This window comes from Piliocolobus tephrosceles, chromosome 14, assembly GCF_002776525.5.
Source record: "Piliocolobus tephrosceles isolate RC106 chromosome 14, ASM277652v3, whole genome shotgun sequence".
NCBI lineage: Eukaryota > Metazoa > Chordata > Mammalia > Primates > Cercopithecidae > Piliocolobus > Piliocolobus tephrosceles.
In genome coordinates, this window is record NC_045447.1 from 40,826,573 (window position 1) to 40,844,600 (window position 18,028).

The following is an 18,028-nucleotide window of genomic DNA, read 5'->3' on the forward strand; positions in this document are numbered from 1 at the left end:
CTTCTTCTTCTTCTTCTTCTTCTTCTTCTTCTTCTTTTTTTTTTTTGAGACACAGTTTCACTCTTGTTGCTGAGGCTGGATTGTAATGGCGCATTCTTGACTCATCGCAACCTCCACCTCCCAGGTTCAAGCAATTCTCCTGCCTCAGCCTCCTGAGTAGCTGGGATTACAGGTGCACGCCACCACACCCAGCTAAATTTGTATTTTTAGTAGAGACAGGGTTTCAGCATGTTGGCCAGGCTGGTCTGGAGCTCCTGACCTCAGGTGATCCAACAACCTCAGCCTCTCGAAGTGCTGGGATTACAGGCATGAGCCACCGCACCCGACAAAGTGATTTTTTTCAAACATCATCCTACCTTGCAGTGGGCGGGTGAGCCAGAGGCCTTTCTTCTCAGGAGCCCCTGCAGTAGGGTGATCTGTGTCGAGGGAAGCCTGATCTCAGTGGGTCTCAAAAGTAAAGGAAGGTGGCTGGGCGCGGTGACTCGTGCCTATAATCCCAGCACTTTGGGAGGCCAAGGCAGGAGGATCACTTGAGGCCAGGAGTTCAAGACCAGCCTGAGCAACATGGTGACACCCCATCTCTACTAAAAATACAAAACAAAATAGCCAGGTGTGGTGGTGCGCACCTGTAGTCCCAGCTACTCAGGAGGCTGAAGTAGGAAGATCACTTGAGCCTGGAGAAGCAGAGGTTGTGGTGAGCTGAGATTGTGCCACTGCACTCTAGCCTTGGTGACAGAGTGAGACCCTTTACCCGCCCCCCGCCCAAAAAAGGAAAGAACAGGACACAGAGTTACAAAGCTGGGAGGGGGTTACTGACTCAAGTCGGAGGCATCTGCCTCAGAACAGGGGAGAGGAAAGATCACCTGGGTCCATTTCAGCAAACAGGCTACCCATGGTGCCTCCATCCTCCTGGGCATGCAGTCAGTCCCCGGGCACTGTGAGCTCTGCACTGGAATACCTCTGGTGTACACGCCTTAGTCGTTCACACCCGCCCAGACTCCAGGGCAACGCCATGACTTCCCTGACTGCACTCTGACATTCTTTCCATCCTGTAAAAGAGGCCAGATGATCTCTAAGCCAAGCTTCAGTTGTGGCGCTCTGCTCTGTCACGCTCAATAGCTCCTCATTGTCCTTCTGGCTCTAGGATCAAGTTTCTGATGTTGGGCTGGCTCTCAGTACCCTCGGATCTCCTCTAGTCTCCCCAGAGAACCCTGTCCACCACCCAACCTGCCCTTCCCCTGCCGTTTCCCCCAGGCTTCCCTGCATTGGCAGACGCCAGTTCTTCCCTTGGAGTTTCCTTCCCCCCACTATCCCTCCAGACCGTCCTCAGAGCCCAGCAGGCCACGGCACTGTGGTGGGCTGTCCCTGATACCCACTGGCCTGGTGAAGATTGAGTCCTTCCTTCATCCCCAGCCCACGCCTCTGGACCATGAGGTCCCAGTGAGCAGGGGCCATGGGTCACTCCACTCCTGCTTTTCAGAGCTGAGCCCAGAGCCTGCCTCGATCAGAGATGTTTCTAGAATAAGCGGGTAAGATCAGGGTCAAGTGGCAACTTTTGTTTTCTATACAAAATGTCTTTGGATGCAGCTAAGTGATGCCCGGACTCCTAACTCACGGAAACTGAGATAATAACCAGGTGTTGTTTTAAGCTGCTGAAAAACAAGCTTTTGTCAATGACACAGCTTGTTACCAGCCTGCTTCTAGAACTCATCAGTGGTTTAACAAACAGAGGCCTTCGCTCTCCTCTATCTCTTTGTTGTCACAGCTGTTGCCCTTGGGGCTTATTTTTTCCACAAGGAGCAAGGCCTAAGGCAACGTGCTAGGCAGCTGGAGGGAGGCCTCAGGGGCCCTGGTTGGGATGCAGGTGGCATCAGTCAGGAGACTAGACTCTTAGTGACCAGGAAGAACACAGAGGCATGGTGAGGGGAAGGGGCCTGCCCAAGGTCACATACAAGTGAGTGGCAGAGTCTGGCCTGAGCCTAGGTCTCCTGACTCCCAGCCTGTGGCCTTCCTGGGGCCTCTTGTCACCTCCAGAGCAGGATCTGCTGGGAGAGTCTGCCATGTGGAATGGGAGGAAGGACCCAGGGCTCTCTCTTCAACCCTGCCCCCACCTTTGTCCTTTCAGCTCATCACCCTGCGAACAAACCCAGATGCAGCAACGCAGAACAGACGATTCCAGTTCACTCAGAATCAGAAGAAAGAAGATTCTAAAACGTCCACCTCAGTCACCAGTGTGAACCAAGCCAGCACATCCCGCCTGGAGGGCCTACAGTCAGAAAACCATCGCCTGCGAATGAAGATCACAGAGGTACCTCCCTCCACATCTAGTAGCTGGGCCCCGTCTGTCACTGAAGCCCCCCTGACCCCGGGCAGGGACTCTCAGGCTCCTCTAGACCATCCCTGCAGCATGACCAGGCAGTGTCATAAGCTGCAATTACAGCTGCAAGAGCCAGGGGTGACATAAGCCGCACAGAGGCGTTTGTCAGAATCCGACATGAGCTCATTGGCCACCTCGCCCAGGCTCTTGGAGGCCAGCACCACCTGATTCAAGCCATCTTCAGACAGAAAGGAACTCAGAGAGATTTGTGAGCTTCTGGATTATTGTAGCTTCCTACGTTAGTGTCTCTTTGTGTTTCTCTTTGTGTCTCTCTCCCTCTCAGTTTTTCACTCTCCCAGCACAACCCAGCAACCACCACATCTGTATGATGTACAAGAGAAGAGAAAGTGAAAAGAAACTTTTCAAGAGAGAGTGCTGCAGACCTCGCCTTTGTCCTAAGGGTTCTCAACTGGTTCTTGAATATTCCAGAGAGACCATAGCCCAGATTGCCTTGTGCCCAAGCCTTGTAGACCAGGGAAGGGAAAACAAATCACCTCCCCTCCTCTACCCCTCCCTTTGGGTTGGAGGTATGCCTGGACCCATGCTCTGCAGGCTGTGTATTGCTTTAATAGAGGAATTCTGATTCGGGAGGGGGACAGGAAAGGGACCAAGGAAAGTACATTGGTTACAATGCTGGCTAAACAAGACCCCAAAATAAAGTGGCCCAAAGAAAATATGTTTATTTCCCTTTTACCTAATGGCCATGAAGAGAGAGGTCCTGGGTGGGGCAGCTCGGCTCCCCAAGGTCATTGCTGGGCTTGGTTCCTGCCCTCTGGTTTCCCCCACTCTCCAGGGTGTTCTCATTCATAGCGGGAGAGCTGGGTGGACGGCATGTCCAGTTCACAGTGTCAGGAGGGGAAGAGATAAGAAAGTCCACGTGAGGCACTGCCTCTTAAGCAGTGACACCAAAAATTGTGCACATTTTGGTTCTGCCCTAGTCACATCGGCAAAAACTGACAAGAGCACACCCAGTGACAGAGGAGGCTGGGAAACATGATCGCTAGCTGGACAGCTGCAAGGAAGAAGTGAGACATAGGGTTGCCAGATTAGATACAGGATGCCCAGTTAAATTCAAACTTCAGATCAACAACCAATCATATTTTCAGTAAAAGTATAGCCCGAATAATACTGGGATATAATTATACTGAAAAAGAACTCGTTATCCAAAACTCAAATTTGACTGGACATTCTGGGTTTTTATATGCTAGACCTGGCAGCCCTTTGGGGGGCTCACAGAATTCTGCCGCAGAAAGCCACCACACAGTTGTCTGCGCGCCTAAAGATGACTGCTTTAGGATGGGGCAACCCACTAGCAGCTGCCAGAGCAAACTAAGAAGGGTTTCTGTCCCCCAAAGCCTATTACAGGCTGTTTCCATATCAGACCTCTCATGATGAGCACTACCATGTCACTGTGCATTTTGCTTCTACTTGCACACTTCAGCATTGAAGAGTTCACTCACGTTAGGAAACCCAAGCCACTATTTAAAACTCTACATTGTTGTGTTATTTTTCCTGGAAATGAATCACAATCTGGCCTCCTGTTGTCCCCACCCTTTGATCCTACTCCTGCCATTTAAGTCACATAGAAAAGAGTATCTCTCTCCCTCCTCCTCCACATGAAAACGCATTAAACAATTTCATGGCTGTATTCCTGACATCAGAACAGCATCTGATAGTTTATCAGATCTCCTCCCTTATACTACAGCAGGATGCTGTTTGGAAAAGTCCTCTAACCGTGTTTTTCCTGTGCTCTTGCGCCAATACAACAGTCAACACAGAAGACTTCTGTGACCACATGTGTGTGGGGTTTTCCCCACCAACGAGCAGCAGACACCCGCTGGGCGCCCCCGGTTCAATTCCAATACTACGGATCTGGAGATAGCTTCAGATCCCACAGGTTGAGGGCGCAGTCCTCAAGGCTCCCCCTGACCCCCACCCCACCCTCAGATACCGGCCACACGTCAGACGTCTGGAACTTCTGACCAACCAGCTTCAAGTTGGGACTCCCAGGATCCCGCTTTGGGTTGAATTACTTTGCTAGAGGGGCTCCTGGAATGCAGGGAAACACATTTACCAGCTTATTACCAAGGACACGAATGAAGAGATGCACAGAGCAAGGGATGGGTGAAAGGGTGTGGAACTTCCCTGCCTCCCTGGGCCCCACGCTCCAGGAATCTTCACGTGTTCAGCTACCTGGAAGCTCTTCATACCCTCTTCTTTGGAGTTTTTAGGCAGGCTTCATTACACGAGGCATGATTGACAACTGTGTAGAAATGTGATTGGACAAAAACGCATGATCTAAACCCAGCAAGGTCTGTCTGTTCAGACTTTTCTTGGCCTCTCTGTAGCATTCTTTCCTCCAGGGTATGGGCAGGAGTCTCTCTGTGATAAATGTCTTTTGACCAACAATCAGATTAGAGTCCTGCCTTGAGCAGGTGAGAAAGGACAGGAGAAGGTCAGAGAGCATGATTCTGTTTCATGAGGCCTGCTCCTGAGGCCTAAAATGCCCCAACATTACAACAAAAGACTGTTACAAGAGATACAGGAGCCAGGAATCATGGATGAAAGCCATTATATGTATACAGATATGGTAATATCACAGATGTTCACCACCCACCCCGACTACCACCCCCAACAACTACCAACACTCATATTGCCCAGGCTTCTCTGGGGCTGAATTGCCCCAGGACTTGCACCTGATTTTTACATAACCTGGGAATGGGCCAGGTGCCGTGGGCTCACACCTGTAATCCCAACGCTTTGGGAGGCCAAAGTGGGAGGATTGCTTGAGCCCAGGAGTTCAAGACCGGCCTGGGCAACATAGAGAAACCTTGTCTCTAAAAATAAAAACATGGGGATGACTGGAACCCATCCTGATTAACTCCTCTGAGTGAGCCCCTGCAGGTCAGGGTCTCCATGATAGCGTGAGGCTCAGAGCTTGCGAGCCCTGCATATCTGTCCTCCCCACTATGGGTCCTGTTAAGTATCAATAATAGTAATTATAAGCCCAGGCACAGTAGTTCATGCCTATAAACCCAGCACTTTGGGAGGCCAAAGTGGGAGGATCACTTGAGCTCAGGAGTTCAAGACCAGCCTGAGGAATGTAGAGAGACCCCATCTCTACCAAAAAAAAAAAAAAAAAAAAAAAAAAAATAGCCAGGTGTGGCGGCGTGCACCTGTAGTCCCAGCTACTCGGGAGGGTGAGGTGGGAGGATGGCTTGAGCCTAGGAGGCCAAGGCTACACTAAACTGTAATTGTACCACTGCACTCTGATCTGGGTGACAGAGTGAGACCCTGTAATGATAGTAATATTATTGTAGTAGCAGGTTGCCCTTATTATGTGTCAGGCGCTGGACTAAACTTTCCATGTATTATCTCGTTTAATCTTCACAACCTTCCCCTGAAGTAGGTACTATTATTACCCCATTCTACAGAAAAAGAAATTGAGACTGGGTTCTCACAAGCCAGGAGAACCTCACTGTAAGTAAGGGGCAGCCTTGGGTTTGCATGAGGCCTGTCCAGAGCCTGAGCTCTTATGCTCTCCCTGCCCTACCTCCCTGGGCCTGCTTGTCTGCTTCATCAAGGCCCAAGCCTACACTGAACACATAATTGCAAAGCCCAAGTCCCTCTCATCATAGCTTCTCCTTGAACAAAGAGCTGTCAGGGTCCTTCTGCATCTCCATACCAACATGCAATAACCCCTCTGATTCTCAGGGCACTTCTGAATACAGGTAAAGGCCTAGCCCTGTGACCTACCTTTTGGCCCTAGTGGCCTAGCTACAGGGGCTGGGCCAGGGACCCTGACTCAACTGGAACCTTTCTCTTCTAGCTGGATAAAGACTTGGAGGAGGTCACCATGCAGCTGCAGGACACACCAGAAAAGACCACCTACATTAAACAGAACCACTACCAAGAGCTCAATGACATCCTCAACCTGGGAAACTTCACTGAGAGCACAGGTAAGAGAGCCAAGGCCCCAGAATGTGGTAGGGACTTTGGTTTCAAACACCAGCTGTTCATCTTCCATTTTTCAGGTGAAGAAACAGGTCCAAACAGGGCACGGGACTCAGACACGCAGAGCTGGCACACCTGGAACCTCTGTCTACTGACCACAGTTCACTGTCTGCTTTGAGCCCCACCCTGCCTAGGCCTGGGGCTTCGATTTCCCATCCCTCGGCTTCCAGCTCCACACCTACACACTGGGGCCAGCATTCCCAGTGTCCTGACTGGGGGCAGACACATTTTGTTTTCCCTTTTGTTCTTAGTGAATAGTTTACCCTTTCTTCCCTGAACAATATTTCGCGGTTTCAAATATACCCCATCAATGTGCAAGAAAAGAATGGTCAGTTAGTTAGGATAGGATGCTCAATCTCACCACCCACTTGGGAATGGCAAGCTACAATAACACAAACCTGCCAGGCGCAATGGCTCACGCCTGTAATCCTGGCATATTGGGAGGCCAAAGCTAGAGAATCACTTGAGTCCAGGAATTTGAGATCAGCCTGGACAGCATAGCAAGACCCCATCTCTACAAAAATAAATTTTAAAAAACACACAAAAAAACCATTTTTGCCTACCTTTTGGAAAAAATTTAAAAGGTTACCAGAGTTGGTAAGAGTATTTGGAAATGAGCATTCTCCTGCAATGCATTAGGAGTCAGCCTGGCACTGTCTAAATGCTCCCTGTTAAGCCTCTTGACCTGGCAGTTCTACTAGCAGGAACCTGCCCCTCGCAAATACTCCCAGGTGTGCAGAGGTGAACACAGCGATGTTCATCACAATGCTGTGTGTAGGTGAGAAAAACTAGAATTCACTTAAATGTTCATTATTTGGGGGTGGTTTCATTAAGACATAGCCAAACAGGGTACCATTTTATAGCTACTAAAAAGTGAGGTGAGTCTATTTGTGCAGATATGGAAACATCTCCAGGTGAAAAAAGCAAGGTGAAAGCCAACATTATGATTATGGGACACACAAATGCATATATGTGTGTGTGAATGCATTCTTTAAAAGGTTTAGAAAAACAAACACCAAATTGCTAACAGTATTGACTCGTGTGAAAAGAAATGGTATTGTGGAAAGTGAGTGAGAAGGGACTATTTTACATTACCCTTTTTTTTTATTTTTTATTTTTTATTTCGTTACTTTTTTAAGATGGACTCTCACTCTGTCACCCAGGCTGGAGTGCAGTGGCGTGATCTCAGCTCACTGCAACCTCTGCCTCCCTGGTTCAAGCAATTCTCCTGCCTCAGCCTCCTGAGTAGCTGGGATGACAGGTGCGCACCACCACACCCAGCTAATGTTTGTACTTTTTTTTTTTTTTATAGAGACGGGGTTTCACCATGTTGGCCAGGCTGGTCTCAAACTCCTGACCTCAAGTGATTTGCCTGCCTCAGCCTCCCAAAGTGCTGGGATTACAGGCATTAGCCACCACGCCCGGCCACATTACCTTTTTTATATTTCTCTATGGCTTGGTTTTCTCCATTAGCATGTATTCATCAATTTGTTATAACATTAGTTTAAATCAATGAAAAATCTTTGTTTCTTTTAATTTATTTATTTATTTATTTATTTATTTATTTATTTATTTATTGAAACGGAGTTTCGCTCTTGTTGCCCAGGCTGGAGTGCAATGGCACGATCTCGGCTCACTGCAACCTCTGCCTCCCAAGTTCAAGCGATTCTCCTGCCTCAGCCTCCCAAGTAGCTGGGATTACAGGTGCCTGCCACTGCACCCAGCTAAATTTTTTGTACTTTTAGTAGAGATGGAGTTTCACCATGTTGGCCAGGCTGGTCTCAAACTCCTGACCTCAGGTGATCCACCCACCTCAGCCTCCCAAAGTGCTGGGATTACAGGCATGAACCACCATGCCCGGCCTTTTATTCTTATTATATAAGTAATAAGTGATCTTACTACAGTAGCAGTATTCTGTAATTAATATTATGTAACATGGTTATTACAAAAATGTTTAAATTGAGATAATAAAGAAATTACAAGAATAAAAATTACTTCTAATAACTTTAGTATCTGGTAAAAGTGGGAATTTTAAATTTGTTGGAAAAAAAGAATTATTCAATAAATTTCATTGGGATAAATGGGTAGGCATCTGGAGGAGAATAAGGTAGATCCTAAACTGACACCTACACAAAAATTAATTCCAATGAATAAAAAATTTAAATATAAAAAGTGAAAACATGAAAGTACTAGAAGAAACCAAAGTAAAATTTTAAAAAAATCTCAGAGAGAGGAGGACCTGACTCAGTTTGATGCAAAACAGAAATCACAAAAGGAAAGGTTGATAAATTTAGGTACAAAAAGAATGTCTTTCATAATGCAAAAGCCATGATAAGTACAGCCAAAACAATCAAACAAAGCCAAAAATTAACTCAGATAACAAGCTTATGCCCTTATATATAAGGAGAAATGATATGTAGTAATACAAAAAGTATGTATAATTATATACCAATTAGTAAGAAAAAAACCAACATCTCAAAAGAAAAATGAGCAAAAGAGAGTTCTCATAAAAGGAACTGGAAATCGTTCTTACACTTATGAAAAGATGATCAATCTCATTCATTATTAAAGGAATGCAAATTAAATCTGCAATGAGATACCATTTTTGCCTCAAAGACTGCCACAGATCAGAGATCAAAAAGCTGCTCAGAGTGCCAGGAAACAGGTTATGAGAGAGGCATTCTCAAATGTTGCTGGTTGAAACAGAAATCATTCAGACCCAGCAATCCCACTTTTGGGATTTATTCTCCATGCCTTAGTCTGTTTGTGCTGCTATAACACAATACTGCAGACTTGGTAATTTATAAATAACAGAAATGTATTTCTTTCAGTTCTGGAGGCTGGGAAGTCCTAGATCTAGGTGCCAGTAGGTTCAGTGTCTGGGGAGGGTCCAGCCTCCACTTCTGAGACGGCACCTGGATCGCTGCATCCTCTGGAGGGGAGGAACTCTGCATCTTCACGTGGCAGAAGGAGCGGGGAAAGGCACAAACCCACTTTCTCAAGCCCTTTTATAAGGGCCCTAACCTCATCCATGCGGGCTCCGCCTTCACGACTTAATTACCTCCTAAAGGCCCCACCTCTTAACACTATCACATTCTTCATTCAGCTTCAACACATGAATCTAGGGGGACACGTTCAGACCATAGCAGTATGATACACGGTCGATTCTGCTGATTTACAGTAGCGATAGTTATGTTCTTTCTGTAAAGCCTCCATCAACAGTGGATTGTGAGTACTGAACCATTGCTCCTATGCAGGATTAGGTTCCTGGGAGTCTCTCACAGGCTGACATCACAAGTTGACATTTTTGTCCACCAATCAATACATAATTTTGTTGTATGCATATTTCTGTTTAAAGACATCTTATTTAGGCTGGGCGCAGTTACTCAAGCCTGTAATCCCAGCATTTTAGGAGGCCGAGGTGGGCGGATCATGAGGTCAAGAGATTGAGACCATCCTGGCCAACACGGTGAAACCCCAGTTCTACTAAAAATACAAAAATTAACTGGGCATGATAGCACGTGCCTGTAATCCCAGCTACTCGGGAGGCTGAGGCCGGAGAATCGCATGAACCCGGGAGGCAGAGGTTGCAGTGAGCCAAGATCGCACCACGGAGCTCCACCTGGAGACAGAGTGAGATTCCGTCTCAAAAAAAAAAAAAAAAGACATCTTTTTAAATATATATGATTTAATTAGCATTGCACTCATGACCAACGGCACTATAGCTCATGCCTGATGGAAGCTTATCTAACGCATGTATTTTCTGTCCATAAGGCACATCATAGCCCTCTTGTGCTTAGGGACACTAGCCAGCACTTCGGCACTGTGCTTGGGGGCCATTTTCAACAGCAAACTCACCAACACACAGCACAAAATGTGAAAAACATGTCACTAAATAAACCTCCAGGAAGATACTTATTTACAATATAGGAGCTAAGCGCTAAGGCAGTGCATCACCCTATTCAACCTCAGCTGGGAACGCGTGCATCAGGCAACTCACATTTTCGCACACTGTGCATGTCAGCAAATGACCACAAAAGCATTAAAATATTGATTTGTGGATTACAAATAAATTGTAATGAGAAGAGGAGGTCACAAATACAAAATTCATGAATAATGAGGAGCAGCTGTACTCACGTAGGTGCAAAATGACACACATACAAGGTTGCCCACTGAAGTAAAAACAAAGACACCAGTGCTCCCTTCCAGACCACATGAATCCAAATCTCAGGTGGGAACCTGATTTTTATATTTCTTTAAATCTCCTTGTATGGTCCTGAAGCACAAAGAGAGTTGAGAGACTTTAAATCACCATGTTTTGTGGCTACACAATATTATTTTGAATGGAGGTCCTATAACTTATGTAACTAATCCATTATTACCAGACAAATTCAGATTAGTTCCAACATTTTAATATTATAAATGATACTCAGTTTGAGGCTGGGCGCAGTGGTTCACACCTATAATCCTAGCACTTTGGGAGCCTGAGGCAGGTGGATTACCTGAGGTCAGGAGTTCGAGACCACCCTAACCAATATGGTGAAACCCCATCCCTACTAAAAATACAAAAAATTAGCTGGGCATGGTGGCATGCACCTGTAGTCCTAGCTGCTCAGGGCTGAGACAGGAGAATTACTTAATCCTAGGAGGTGGAGTTTGCAGTGAGCCAAGATAATGCCACTGGTGGCACGGTCCTGAGTGACAGAGTGAGACTCCGTCTAAAAAAAAAAAAAAAGAGATGCCAAGGTTGAACATCTTGTATATCTCTTTGCATAGATCCTTAATTATTTCCTTAGGATAATTTCAAGAAGTAGAAATTCTGGGTAAAAAATAGGTCCTTTTATGGTGTTTGACACAGATCAACAGTGCCCACCAGTAAGATTATGTCCATTTATTCTCCCACCAGCAGTTTACTGACTATTCTTTCCCTTTGCAATCTTTGCTGCTCTATGAAAACTATACCTTGGAGGTTTTTTCTTTGTCATTACATCCCTATGTGCCCGTGGAAAAGAATGTTAGAACCTCTTGTTTCTAAGTTATGTTTCCTACATTAGTCGACTTGATTTTCCCCCTTTTGTTCTTGGAGAGGAGAGCGCGGGGCATGCCACACAAATCCCCAGCACATTGCTTCCATCCCTGACTGCTGACTGCTGGAGGCTTCTCAGCTCACTGCCTGGGTCCCGGGAGAGCCGCTACACAGACCTCAGCTTAAAGAACACGGAGGGATAATGGGCTCTTTTGCATTCTGTCTCCTGGGGTATCATCCTACAAAAAGTTGCATTGTTGATTTTTTAAAACTAAGTTAACAGAACGTGTTGTGGTATTGTTTTGCATTCAGATGGAGGAAAGGCCATTTTAAAAAATCACCTCGATCAAAATCCCCAGCTACAGTGGAACACAACAGAGCCCTCTCGAACGTGCAAAGATCCTATAGAAGATATAAACTCTCCAGAACAGTAAGTACCTTCTCCTTGAGAATTATAACTGAAGACTAAATACGTCACTCCCGCACAAGAGTTTGCAATTTGCACCCTGTTCTCACATCCATTATTTTATTTGCTTTCCACAGCCATCCCATGATGAAGTCCAATTACAATGCTCTTTTTACAGATGAATAAACTAATATTCAAAAAGAGGAGGTGACTTGCCAAAGCTCACTCAATTGCTACATGCAGGAAATAGGACTTGAACTCACATCTGTCCAACATCAAATCCAATGTTCTCTACTACAGCACACTGCCTTTGTTACGTGTAAAATTTAACCTTGCTAAATGCATTTACTTGACGGTTTACTGAGACCTCCTGTATGTCAGGTATAGGTGCTAGGGTTACAGCAGTGAAGAAAACGGACTAAAATTCCTATCTTCATGGAGCTTCCATTCTATCTAGAAGGGTGATAGCTTAATAAAAAAGCAAAATATGGCATGTCAAACAATAGGAGCTTTGGAGAAAAAGCAGAGAAGGGGGTCAGGGAGTGTCATTTTAAATAGGGTGGTCAGAGAAGACTCAATGAGATGGTCACATCTAAGCAAAGACCTGAACATCTCTGTTAGCTTTGTTCCCACAGGCAGTTTTAGGCCTTCCCATCTTATAGCACATCGGAAGCAGAAGTTAGAAATATAAACTTTGGGCTGGGCGCAGTGGCTCACGCCTGTAATCCCAGCACTTTGGGAGGCCAAGGTGGGCGGATCACCTGAGGTCAGGAGTTCGAGACCAGCCTGACCAATATGCAGAAACACCATCTCTACTAAAAGTACAAAAACATTAGCCAGGCATGGTGGCCCACACTTGTAATCCCGGCTACTCAGGAGGCTGAGGCAGGAGAGTCGCTTGAACCCAGGAGGCAGAGGTTGTGGTGAGCCGAGATCGAGCCATTGCACTCCAGCCTGGGCAACAAAAGTGAAACTCTGTTTCAAAAAAAAAGAAAAGAAAAGAAAACTTTGAAACTTGGCCTCTGGAAGTGACAAGCAATGAGGAACCAGCAAAAGCAGCCAAATCACCAATTGCAGCATCATTTGGGGCTCCTTAGTATTAGAGCTAATAGCGTATCAACCCAACTAGCTCCAAGGCCTGGCCAGCTTACAGTCCAGGACAGTGAGTGAGAGTTACATGGAATTTGTCAGCAGTTGCCTCCAGTAGAGTGTAAGCACCTTGAGAGTAAGGTATGAGTCCTTCATGTGTCCCCTGCACCAAACACAGGTTCTGCCAGTGAGTAGGTTCTTGACAAGCATTTGTTGAATGAAGGAAAGGTGAACAGGATCCTCACAGACAGAAGAATGCTCTGACAAGCCCAGCACCCACCTTGCCTAGGCAGACAGCCCTGCCCTGGCTTCTTGGACAGGGCACCCTTTTCCCAAGGCAAAGTTTATTCTTCCCTTTTTGTCCTGGACTTCTTGCCAGCATGATCTTGCCTTAAGACACAGACTTCAGCTGACATTATACAGGTTCAACTTTAACTTCAGAATGAGGTCTCCAGCACTGTAGTTCCATGCATACCTGTGAGGTGTCTCTTGGGAGGAGTCTTTCTGGAAAATGTGGGCAGCACTTCATCTGTACTCATCTATCTCAGAACCAACCAGTGACCTAAATGAACCCCAAGGGCACACCCAGTTGGCATAAGGCTGCCCCCATGAATTGATTTGCCTCCACCACAAAACAATGTGGTTGAACAGAAGCAGCAAGAATTCCAACTTCCTCAGTTCCGGTTTTGTTTCCATGGGGAAGTTCCCTGAACTCTGTACTCTTCCCTCTTCTTTATAATGGGAATAGCAGTATTTCTTTTGCCTATTGGGTGTTTGTTAAGGTCTGGGGTTTTTGTGCTTTGCTTTTTTGCACGTGAGTGGTCAGGGACTGGGAACACAAGAAGCCATAAAAACGCAGTCCCTTCTCTCAAGGAATGCGGTATGAAAGTTGCACCCATGGAGAGCTGTGCAAGAAGGCGGCTGAGCCAAGCAGAGAAGCAGTCACCTGGGCACATTTGCCGCAAGCAGCCTTTTCAACAAAGTGACATGACAGTCATTAAGACCAGAAGGGTGTGGCAATGAGAAGGGAGTCAGAGGGCAGCTCCCTTTTCCCTTGCTGCTCCTCCATCATTTGCTAACCCACGCCCAGCTCCACCTTGCCTCCAGCTTTTTCTGGCTTCATTTCTGGGTATTTACCAAGGGTTCTGCTTAGCAGAGGAAAGGTTCTCTTAGCAGATAGTGAGCACAAACAAGGTGATATTTAAACTGGATCTTGAAGGAAACACAGTTCATGATGTCAGGAAGCAGAGAAAGAGTCTTCCAGGAGGGAAACAGCAGAAGAGCACCCAGAAGCAGGGTTTCCAGGGAAACTAGCTGCCAGAGGGCAGGGCTTACAGGTGGAGAGAATGGAAGATTCACCTGGAAACTTCTGATCCAGAGACAGAACTTAGGGAGCCCCAAATATCACATCGGTGTCCTTTTTTTTCCCTTCCTTGGCTTCCTAGTGTTGGAACGATAACACTAGTTACCAAAGAAGCTGAAAGCCTGTGGGAATTGGCCCAGCAAGAAGAGATGCGGTCCTGGGCAAAGCAGAGGCAGAGGGGAGAGAGGAAGGATAGAGCAGGTGAGAAGTCTTTCAGGGATGGAACTGAAAGCCCTGTGGAGGTTTGTAAGAGTAGAGAATGAGAAATGTCTGGTTTGCAGCAAAACCGTGTCCTTAGTAATACAGACAGTCTCCAACTTACCATTTTCCAGCTTTACAATGGTGTGAAAGTGATACACATTCAGTACAGTATTCAGTAAATTGCATGAGATATTTAACACTTTTTTGTAAAATAGGCTTTGTGTTAGATGACATGGCCCAACAGTAAGCTGATGTAAGTGTTCTGAGCACATTTAAGGTAGGCGAGGCTAAGCTAGGATGTTTGGTAGGTTAGGTGGATTAAATGCGTTTTTCAACTTATGGTATTTTCAACTTACAATGGGTTTATGGGAATGTAACCCATCGTAAGTCAAGGAGCATCTTTTCTGCTAGGACATTTATAATAATCACCAAATCCTGGACCAAAGCTCAAGAAGACTCATCTCCCTTGTTTGTTCCAGTCTCCCTGGTTATTCCCAGGGCAGTAGCTGGTACATATGGGCCCTCATTAAATACCTGCTGGATGGCTGAATGGTTAGATGACTGAATGGACAGATCTTGGATTCAGAGAAAAATATACTCCTGTCATCAGATTTTTTAGCCAAAGCGAGTCCAAGGAACTTTCTGGTGAGCCCCCAGCTAGCCTACACTAACACTCCTCCCTCTCCTTCTCTCCAGCATCCAGCGTCGGCTGTCCCTCCAGCTCCCCATCCTCCACCACGCCTACCTCCCATCCATCGGAGGCGTGGACGCCAGCTGTGTCAGCCCCTGTGTCAGCCCCACCGCCAGCCCCCGCCACAGACATGTGCCACCCTCCTTCCGAGTCATGGTCTCGGGCCTGTAAGGGTGGGAGGCCTGGGCCCGGGGCCTCCCCCGTGACAGAACCACACTGGGCAGAGGCGTCTGCTGCAAAAACACTGTCGGCTCTGGCTGCGGAGAAGCTGGGCACCATGGCTGGCCTCTCAGGACCACTCGGATGGCACTCAGGTGGACAGGACGGGGCAGGGGGAGACTTGGCACCTGACCTCGAGCCTTATTTGTGAAGTTCTTATTTCTTCACAAAGAAGAGGAACGGAAATGGGACTTCTTCCTTAACATCTGCAAACAAGGAGGAGCTGGGATATCAAACTTGCAAAAAAAAAAAAAAAAATCTAGACAAGGAGAGAGGCACTAGAACTCCAGCTGGAAGTCACGGAGTGACTCAAGCAGCCTTGGGAGGAGGCAAGAGGCTTCTGAAGAAACCGCCTCTGCACTCTGCACACACATCATCGGCTGTGACCCCTCAGGCTAGCCCTTCTCCACTCTAGGGGAGGAGGTGGGAAGGGCCACCAGGCCCCCAGCTGCCAGGCCAGCCGACCCCAGCCTTCCTGGAACAGGGAGTCTGCAGGAGCGCAGATAGGTACAGCCCTGGCGCAGGCAGGCAGAGCACTGGGGCACCGCAGCAGGCTGACTTACATGCTCCTGATGGGACCTGTGTCACCCAATGAGATGTTTGTTACTCTGGTAAATGCCACACGTCAACACAGTAACACCCATTCCGGGGACCGTGGGGATTTAGGGCACGTCACTGCAGACATGCTCTGCAGCATTCACCGACAGTCTGTCATGCACCCACCACGTTGGCCACGTCCTTGTGTTCCTATCGGGTGCTCCCAGTAACCAGGGGGACCACCCGAGCTAATCATGGAATGTCCGTTCCCAGCAAATACGATAAAGAAAGATTGTGCACTTTAACCTCTCTCATCAGGGCCCAAGGGCTGGCTGGGATTTTCTTTTTTCCCACTAACTTTGTTTCTGACCAAAGTGAATCGGAGGCATTCTGCTAAAAGACATCCCTGTAGACATAGGGGAGAGAGTTGCTGGCTGAGGGCTTCCCTTGGCTTCCAGAAGGCAGCCTTCCATCCAGACAAGCCAGTGAGCTCTCCCCTTGGGATCACCGGGGTGGTCAGTCAGCAGATTGATTCTCATTCATAAGATCATTCTTCCCTTTTAATTGAGCCCCTAAGAGCACTGGCCTGCGAGTCAGACAGACCTGGGTTCAAGTCCTCAGTCCCCTGCCCACTCCCTGCGTGACCTTGATCAGGTCACTAGTGTCTCTCTGAGCCTCAGTTTCCCCTCTGTAACTTGGGGTTGAAATAACACCTGTCCTGCCTACCTCACAAGGTCACTCTGAGGATTGAAACTTGATCTTGTCCAGGAAAACTTTGTACCAAACAGTGAAGCCGCCCTGACCCGTGAGGTATGAGTATGACTCTGACCTTCAGCCCTCCCTACAGCGGGGGCTGTGGCCCAGAGAAGCTTCCCGCACAGCCCTCTACCCAGAACATCCAGGCTGGAGGGAGGCTCCCAGTGACTTTTCTGACATTCCTAGACAGGTTCATTCTTTGCTCAAGAAAGGCCCGAATGACAGCGTCCAGGATGTCTGCACAACTGAGCAGCTGGCTCACTCCCTAAAGCAACCTATTGGCAGCTTCAACAGGCAGGCAATAATCTCTTCCCAGAACCACTGCAGTCAGGAATAAACTGTTTTCTCCACCAGGCTTTGACAAAAGGGCCCACAGGAATCTTACCATCGCCAACATTTCAAAGCACCCTATTTCACGTAGCATAGCTTTCTGCTCCCCTTCCCCAAAGAGAGGTTATGGAGGTACTGTAGCTTTTAGGGAAAAAAAAATGTTAACACATCACAGGTCAAGTTGAAGTCATTCTCTGTTTAGGCACTAAAAATCGGTGTTGTCACTCACTGTGTATTACCAGTATTTACTTGCTTTCTTGATTTCACCAAAACCAAATTTAATTTAAAGGACCACATTAATTTTTCAAAGGGAAAGAGACAATTAACTGTACATAATGTATACACACACACACACACACACACACACAAAATACCTGTAGAAATATTATTCCAGCATAGCAGGAAAACAAACAAACAAGAGTATTGGACTGTCGGAGGTGAGCCTGTGTGTCTGTAACCCTTTGTGACTCCTAAGCGTGCGCCGTCTTCTAGGTTAACTCACGAAGTACATTCTCTGTCTTACTGATACTGTAGGTTCACCCATTTTTTTTTAATTTCCTCGCAAATAACAAGACCCACAGAAGTGACTCTAGCTATTTAATGGTTCTGTTCTTTTATATGCAACAAACACACCGTCCATTTCTGAAGAGGCTTCGGCCTGAAGGCATCTTCCAATGATGTTAGTGCACAAACGCTTTAAATTAGACTGGAACTGCCAGAATCAAATGTAAATGAGGAATTTCTCGTACCCCTACTGCATGGTATCGATTTTTAATAAACTGTTGCAAATTTGTTTTTATGAATAAAAGGAAAAAACCTGTCGTCTTTAATGCCTACTCATCCCAAAATGCAGGTTAGTTAGGTCGGGCCATATTCCTCCACTTAAAAACTCAGGAAACAATTCTGGGGTTGCCTGCTCAGCATTGTCCCTGCCTTCATAAACTGCCCATCCCAGCCTCCTGCGGACAGCGGCGGAGCCGCCCTGTTACCAGGTGACCCCCAACTCTGGCCACAGCTGA

General features: G+C 46.9%; 1 protein-coding gene across 1 annotated transcript in view; it reads left to right on the top strand.

The window, feature by feature from the left end:
• Window positions 1-17,812, top strand: part of GABBR2 (gamma-aminobutyric acid type B receptor subunit 2) — a 422,876-nt gene extending 405,064 nt beyond the window's left edge. Inside the window, exons 16-19 of the mRNA XM_023202917.2 lie at window positions 2,126-2,308; window positions 6,207-6,336; window positions 11,730-11,847; window positions 15,173-17,812. Coding sequence (XP_023058685.1) covers window positions 2,126-2,308; window positions 6,207-6,336; window positions 11,730-11,847; window positions 15,173-15,338 — 597 coding nt within the window. The 3' untranslated portion in view covers window positions 15,339-17,812. The remainder of the gene's footprint in view (window positions 1-2,125; window positions 2,309-6,206; window positions 6,337-11,729; window positions 11,848-15,172) is intronic.
• The last annotated feature ends 216 nt before the right edge of the window (window positions 17,813-18,028 follow it).